This window comes from Phaethon lepturus, unplaced genomic scaffold, assembly GCF_000687285.1.
Source record: "Phaethon lepturus isolate BGI_N335 unplaced genomic scaffold, ASM68728v1 scaffold44180, whole genome shotgun sequence".
NCBI lineage: Eukaryota > Metazoa > Chordata > Aves > Phaethontiformes > Phaethontidae > Phaethon > Phaethon lepturus.
Window position 1 is genome coordinate 1 of NW_010514906.1, and position 7,929 is coordinate 7,929.

General features: G+C 42.9%; 1 protein-coding gene across 1 annotated transcript in view; it reads left to right on the forward strand.

The window, feature by feature from the left end:
• Positions 1-24: 24 nt before the first annotated feature.
• LOC104626350 (protein Wnt-5a) overlaps positions 25-7,929 on the forward strand; it is an 8,975-nt gene continuing 1,070 nt past the window's right edge. The window contains exons 1-3 of the mRNA XM_010294252.1: positions 25-288; positions 1,430-1,695; positions 6,504-6,796. Coding sequence (XP_010292554.1) covers positions 209-288; positions 1,430-1,695; positions 6,504-6,796 — 639 coding nt within the window. The 5' untranslated portion in view covers positions 25-208. The remainder of the gene's footprint in view (positions 289-1,429; positions 1,696-6,503; positions 6,797-7,929) is intronic.

Consider the following 7,929-nt stretch of genomic DNA (forward strand, 5'->3'; position numbering starts at 1 on the left):
GCCTGCGTCTGGCACCAGAGCCTCGGCGGGGAGAAGGGCAGGCGAGTCAGAGTCAAGTTAAAAGGGGCCCGGATGCTTCCGTTGTTTAAACTTGAATGCTCGAAAATGGTCTGAGAAGCAATAAACAATCTGATCCTTTTTCTCCCCCCTCTAGAAATCCACGGCAGTCCTAATCCAAGGAGGTGCTTTGGGGACAGTTGGCAGTACAATGGCTTCTCAGTACCTCATAGTGGCTCTGGCCATTTTCTCCTCTTTTACCCAGGTTGTAATAGAAGCCAGCTCTTGGTGGTAAGCATCTTGTATCGACTTGATTTTAAAAGGGGGTGTCGAGATGTGCTTGATTAATGGTCTATTTACTTTGTTTCTGAGGGAGTACCGCATGAGCGAGGCAGCAGGGGGGTAATGTTTTAGTTGTAGTACGTTGCATAGCGGAATGAACGGGTCTCTCGAATAATGTAAATGTGCAACATCTCGTATTGTAAAACTCAGTTTTTAGAACGCTGTACGGTGGATTCTCTATGGATTTGATCATCCTTGAATTACTAGAATTGCCTCTCTTTTAAAAGAGTAATTTCAAATCCCTTTGATTTGAAAATTTGCATATATAAGACAGAATGCTGATATTGCAAGTAAAAACTTTAATAAAAGTTTCGTTTTGAACTTTTCTGTAACTTAAATGTTTATAAATATATTTTGTTACAAAGAAGTACGTTTAAGTTTTTGCTTTGGCAAATTACCTATTTCTGTATAGTGTACGATTTTGGGAGTTCTTGAAATAGGTGTTACTCTGCTGTTTCAAGTGATCCTTTTCACATTAATGGCCACTTTTTAATTGAAATCTATCATGTGAAGGGCAGTTTAAGAATTAAGAAAACAAAGTTGATTTTGTTTACAGTGAATATATTTGCCTCTGTGTTTTTGTGTGTCGTTCGGAAGAAGCTAGAGGAAGTCTGTAGCAAGTTTCTAACTTCTGGCTTGTTAAAAGTTTCCCTATATGTTTATGGTAGATCAGATTGAAAAATCCAGATTTAAATCTAAAATGTGTGTTAAAATAAATTGGGGTTTGGGGGGCTTTTTTTTGTTTTTGCTTTATTTGTTTTTCTGACCTTGCAGTTGTTTGGAGCTTCTGTTATTTTTACTACGTCCATTTAAGTTGGTAAAGGACTGCCTAGATGCAAGTCTTCCAAGTCTGCGTCTTACTTCAGTCCCTAATGTATGGTGATAACCACATGGATGGGAACTAATAACTTCTGTGCTGTCTTTAAAACAAAAGTTTCATATTTAAGTGGGTTTTTTTCTCACCTGTTAGCAAAACCAGGAGTTGTATACTCATTCATACGATACAGTTCTGTTTGGGATTTACAAACTTTTTTGTTTGGTTGTTTTTTTTGAGTCTTCCCTTGATTAATCCAAATCTTTCTTTATGCAGGTCTTTAGGGATGAACCCTATGAACCCCATGAACCCTGTTCAGATGTCAGAGGTATATATAATAGGAGCCCAGCCACTATGTAGCCAGCTAGCAGGGCTTTCCCAAGGACAGAAGAAACTCTGCCAATTGTACCAGGACCATATGCAGTTCATTGGAGAGGGTGCAAAGACGGGCATTAAGGAGTGCCAGTATCAGTTCAGACATAGAAGATGGAATTGCAGCACTGTGGACAACAACTCTGTTTTTGGCAGAGTCATGCAGATAGGTAGGAGGCAACATCTTTATGATTAAACTCTTGTCTAAGGATATGTATGGCACATACTGTTTTGCACTTGAAACTCTTGCCAGGTTCTTACTGAGTAGTGTATACCATCAAGTGTTTTTAAAAGTTGGCAAAGGAGTTGAATTATTTTTAGCTGGAGGTGATTTCCCACCACTGTCCAGCCATGTGTCTTGGAAAACAAAGTAGGAATGTGTATTTGCATATGGGAATAGAGGAGAAAGGAAAATGAGCCCCTGAAATCTCCTTTTAGAAAACCTGAGACAAAATGAAGGCTACCTAAGAGAATTAAAACCAGCAGCGTCTTGTAAAATTAAAGATGTCCATGTCTAGTTCCAAAGTTAGCGGCTGCATAATAAATTGCTCTTGGTCTGGAGGTTAACTGAAAATTGCTGCTCTGTCTATTAGTGTTTATAGGCAATTCCTGCTTGCTTATTTCCAGATACGGTTACTTTTTTCTCTTTTTGAGAAAAGTAGATTTATGTTAAAAATAATGCAGCAAGGTAATTGTTATGAAATCAGTTCTATCAGCACAAAATGTGTGATTGCCCTCGTAGCTCACATTTAATGTAATCACATCACTGGTAAGAGAGACGGATTCCTGTTTAACATCTTATCACAATTTGGTGGGCACCCAACCCTTTCCCTATCAGATCCTCTTTGAAATGTGCTTCTCCAATGCTCATGTGCTTCCTGCCTTTCCTGTCCTTTTCGTATTTTAAAGTTCTTGGCAAAATTTTAACCAGTGCTGCTGAACTGGGTCCATGATGGAAGCTTCCTCTGACTTTCCTAAGTCAGACCGCTGATTCTGTGCAAGCAACTGAAAAATGCCTATTTTTCTGGGTGAGAGTTGTGATCTTTTATGTAGTCATCAGTACACTGACAAACTCAGTAGTGCTTTTTAGTTGGGCATGTAAAGTAAAGCTTTTATGTTAGTGTTTTTCTGTCCTACTTTAGAAAAATAAAGTTTTAAAATCGGGCTCAAACTAGGTTTATCTGTAAATGGGCTAACTCCAGTTCAGGTTGAAGGAATACATCAATTCACATTTGGTCTCAATTTTTGTTAAAAGAAGTTTTTATTTGGAGACTGTCAGACAAATAGAAAAAAATCTTTTGCATAAAAGTACCTAATTGGAACAGCTGATTTTAGATAAAAAACAGCCCCTAAGCTTTTTGCAAGCACAGTATTACCCTCCCCTAGAGTTTGGTTATTTTACCCTACCCGAGCAAAAGTCTAAAAGCACATGAAACATGAAAGAAAACTTTTTCTGTACACCTTTCTGTTCTAATAATCTAACAAATGTCAGAAAAAGAATCTGTTTAAAATTTAGGCCCTCATCTTTCAGCCCTTATTTATTATCCAAGCGAGTGAAAATTAGCTCAAGGGGACTGCTGGTGTGAAGAAATGTACAGGATTGGGCCCGTGATTTGTGGTGTCTGTCTCCGGAATAGACGTTTTTGCCCTCCCCAAGTATGACAGATCTATTTAAAGGTGTTTTCTTTCAAGTTAAATAACTTTGCCGCACCCTTCTGCTGAATATGACTGTATTAGCTGATGTCTACACAGCAATTCATCATGTAATTAAGCCACTTATTCTAATTGCAGATGGAAGCAAGGTTAATAGCCATATTCAGGAGTTAAAGAGCCTAAAGAGTGTATTCACTGAGAACAAGAAAGGTGTTGTGGGTAGCAGTTGTATTATTGCACGCTGACCTTCGGTAATGACAAGTTGCCGTTCCTCTGGCCGGAAGGAAAAATGGGTGCTTTTAGAGCCGGATTCGGTTTTACCTCAGCCCGCCAGACCCGGGCTTGTCGGGGGCTGTCAGGTACTCCTCGCTCTCTCCGACGTGAGGAGATGGTAGTCGGGGTCTGAGTGCACACCGCTTGGGAGGATTTTGTCATCCGAGCTAAGGACGCGCTGTCGCGGGCTGCGCACAGGAGAGCGCCCAGGCGAAGCACTGGCCGGCGGCACGGTAATTACCCCGGTGCGTAAATGGAGAGTCTTTCTTCCAGGATTTACCCTGCAAAGTTAGCCAACGCTGTACAAATAAACCTAGCACTGGGTTTGGAAACTTGCTCTGTGGCTTATTGAACTGCAAAATTTTAGGGCTTTTGTTCTCTGCTGCTCTCCTTTGCTGCTGGTTCCCAGGTCAGGCCATGGTCCTCGCTCCTTCACCGCCTTACGCCATCTCCTGGCTTTGTGGCCGGCCCGGGCTGCCGGGGGCTTTGGCTTTGCAAAGAGCTAAGAAGTGCTAACATAAAATCAAATAACTGAGTCCTCCCCCAACATCTCGGTGTAGTCGGGGTCTAGTTTATTCATGCCTGCTGCCTGATGTTGAATGCTTTTAAAATACAAGACAAAGAACATTTTGTATCTTACGTTCAAGTATAAAAAAAAAAATTGTTCTGTTCTTGCAGACTTATTCATATCAAGTGTAAAGCTCAGCTCCTTGCTCTGTGGGTGGCTTCCTCCAGTGTGTGTATATTGAACAGTTCCATTTTTATGTTTTATATATATGGGAGAGAGGGGACTTGAACGTATTTGGAATGTGTGTTTCCTTGCCATGGCTACGATAGAGAGAAATGCTGGACTGTGGGAAAAGGCAGATATGTTTGATAGTGAAGGAAAGCACAGTTGTGCCTAAAGACTAAAAAAAGAGGAGGAAAAAAAATTCAGAGTAACTCATCCATGTGGAACCATCACTTTTAATGTGTTCCTGGGGTCGATGACTTGAGACAGTGTTGGCTTGAAATCTACTTCAGCAGCTGATGCTGTTTTATGATTTGCCTAAATGTTTAAGGAGGGAGCTTGGGGGCAACCGTCCTTTCTGTACCCCAGCCTTTCCTACTCCTTCCCACTAAGAGTAAGTTCTTTAAAATATGCTCCAGAATAGTAATGAAAACTGGTCAAAAAAAGCCAGCTTTATGAGTTTAAATCCTGCAATAAACAGCATAGTTAACCATGTGAAAGCATGAGCTAGCTAAACACAAAAAAGGATAAAACAGAACGGAAGAGGCGAGTCCTGTGGTCCAAAGCAGACCACGTTTCTTCCCTCTCAATCTAGTGGAAATTTTGCTTAAGGAATTAATCAAAAAATGTGCGTTACAGAACAAACGGGAACATTAAATCTGTATGAGGTTCCCCCTGCTATAGTTTGCAGTCAATGCAAGGCATAAGTCACCGCATAAAGCCAAATCTTTTTTAACTGAAAGGCTACTCCTGTAACCCTTTATACCCGTAATTCATGTCAGTACTTCCATGAGCAGGTGTCTGTGAGAATAGACCATTGCAAGTAAGGGAGCAAAGTGCTTCTCATCTTCCTTAAATCTGGTCTTTCCCAACATAACACTTCTGATTTTTCCCATTTAAAACCAGCATCTATTACTAAAATTAATCCAGTGGATGACAGCTGTTATATTAACAAAGCTGCTCTGAGCATGGTGTCGTCTTGATGTTAAATATGCACCAGACTGCAAATTATTTATGTTCCAGAAGTGCTCAAATCCTCCTGTTAGATTTGACCTGTTACGATAGGTTTTGTACAAACTGTTTCTGTAGCAAAATGTTACCGCCTAAATACATATGACGTGTCCAAAACGCAACCACTTACGGACCTAATTTTACAAAGGCTCATGCTTGTAAAATCAAGATTAAAAACTAGTTTGATCTGTAGATTGGACTAAAGATTAGGAATAAAACTTAACTCGTATAAATAGAAAAAAAAAAAAAAAAGAGTCTTTTCTCAGTCATCCTGGGAATCTCTGTTGGAAAAGACCCAGTGGGATGCTGTCTCCTAAGTTGAAAAGCCAACTTCAAGTGGGTTCTCTGGTGCAAGTTTTGCAGTGGCTTTTGTTTGTGTGTGTGCCTGATGGAAAGATTTTCTAGTTGCAGTCAGAACTTGTGGCACCCTTGGAAAAGTGATAGGGGAAGTCAGGCTCTAAATACAGGTGAGAGTAGATACTGTCAAGAGGATGGTATGTGGCCATCTCTTGCGTTGTGGGTATTGGAACTTTGTCTTCCAAAAGTTTGAAACTTGAGGTTTTCAATTTCCATTTAAGGGCACCAGATGCAGGAGAAAACCTTCAAGGCTGCCTTGTGCCAAGGGATTTTTTCTTCCCTGTAATCTGTAAAGATGATTGTCCATGGACTCACTTGCCATATTCACGTGAACTGGAGTGGTGGATACTGAACAGCACAGGTTGTCGTTAGTTTTAAATAGCCTCCTACAGAAGTGCCTGGCTTATGCGTAGGGTGAAAAGTTGTGTGGTATTCTGCTGCCCATTTCTTTTGATACCAGGAAACTTTGTAAAATGCTACAACTTCAAATAAATCGGAACAAGTGGGTGAAGTGCATACATAAGTCATGTTTGAGAAGTAGTAATCTAAGAACCAGACTTTTAAAAGTTGTATTTAACATCACTTTTTTTCTGAAAGACAGAGAGTCTGTTTGCCTTTCTGCCCCTCACACATGGGCACAGTTGTTTCGGTACCGCTGGCGTCACGCTCCGGCCCCGATTCACCTTCTCCCCACTCCATCCAAGCTTTCAACCAGCATTGAATGAGAAGTGACTCCCGCTCTTCACAAATACCTTGTGTGCCCTAATGGATCGGTTTCGCTTGGTTTTTTTCAGAGTGAAGACATTTTGAGGAGCATGGTTCAGGTTTACTCTACCTTTTAGCAGGCAGATGAGTGTTGGTGGCTCCTGGAGAGCCTTTGCCCTCCCGGCTCATTGGCGGGCAGGGAGCGGTGCGCGTGGGCTCTCCCCTAACACCGCTTATCTTTCCGCGCAGGCAGCCGGGAGACGGCATTCACCTACGCGGTGAGCGCGGCCGGGGTGGTCAACGCCATGAGCCGTGCCTGCCGAGAGGGCGAGCTCTCCTCCTGCGGCTGCAGCCGAGCCGCGCGGCCCAAGGACTTGCCCCGGGACTGGCTTTGGGGTGGCTGCGGGGACAACATCGAATACGGGTACCGCTTCGCCAAGGAGTTCGTTGACGCCCGGGAGCGTGAGAGGGTTTACCAGAGAGGCTCCTACGAGAGCGCCCGCATCATGATGAACCTGCACAACAACGAGGCCGGGAGAAGAGTAAGTGGCTGCGAAACAGCATGTCCCTCTGTCCCCGACTGCGTCCCTCCTGTGGGGAAGGATGTGCCGTGGCAGGGCACAGAGCAGCGCTGGGCTTGTCTCCGTCTCGATGCACAAAACAAAACAGCAAATACAGGGTGTAGGTGGGTGGGGAATGTACGAATTTGTGTTGCTCCTGGTTGTCTGAGAGCCCTGTTGCCTTCCCTGTGGGGGAGGATTGGGAGCAAAGTGTGTTGTGTTTCCCTCTGTGTTGTTTCATTAGAAGTGCCCTGCCCGCCGTGGATTCTCAGCAGAACAGGATTGTATTAGTTTGGGTTTCCAACCAGGACGGTGTGCGTTAGAGGGAAGAGGGACGCGCTGGGCTTCCCAGGCTGGAATCGTGCTGCAGGATTGTTCTGACTTTTTTTCTTTCCCTGCTTTAAGAGGATGTGAAAAGCTCCTCCATATTATCAGAAAACATGGTCTTCTGTGGTTAAACATGTCTTTATGGTTTCTTTAATCTTGAAAATGCCTTAAATGAATGGGTGTAAACTTTTCTTTCTTTAATAGTCTGAATATGAAGAGCCAAAGTCATTATTTTCCTAGAGCTTGAAGTGCCAGAAATAGTCGGCTGGAGACTTTACACTTGTGTTCTAAGGTGAAGAAGGATGAAAGATAATTGAAAATTAATAGTATTTAAATGTGAGAGGAGGGTGTCTGCAAGCAGTGGACAGGCCAATTTACTATTAGCAAGAAGAAAAATGACACTTTCATAGTGGCTTACGGAGACTCAAGCAGTTTTTTCCTTCCTCAGCCTCATCTTTGCAGTGCCATTTGGCAGCGTTAAGACTCTGTAACTGCTGGGTGGAAGTTGTCTACAGTATCATCTAATGTGTCAGACCCCAGGATTTTTGGGGCAGTGTCAACGCTGACTCTTCTGTTTGCACAGGGCAAATGACTGATGTTTCCCTGCCAAAGCTTTGTAAAGAGGATATTGCTACGTAGCTCCGTCTCCCACCCATAGGTGTTTGGGGGTTTCTTCTTGGATGAAGTCTCTCCTGCAGAGCAGTGTTTGGGGTAGGAGGAGGGTGCCGAGCCAAGAGTAGACAATCAGCTGCAGCTGAGCCAGGAGCAAGAGGAATCTTCACTCTTTC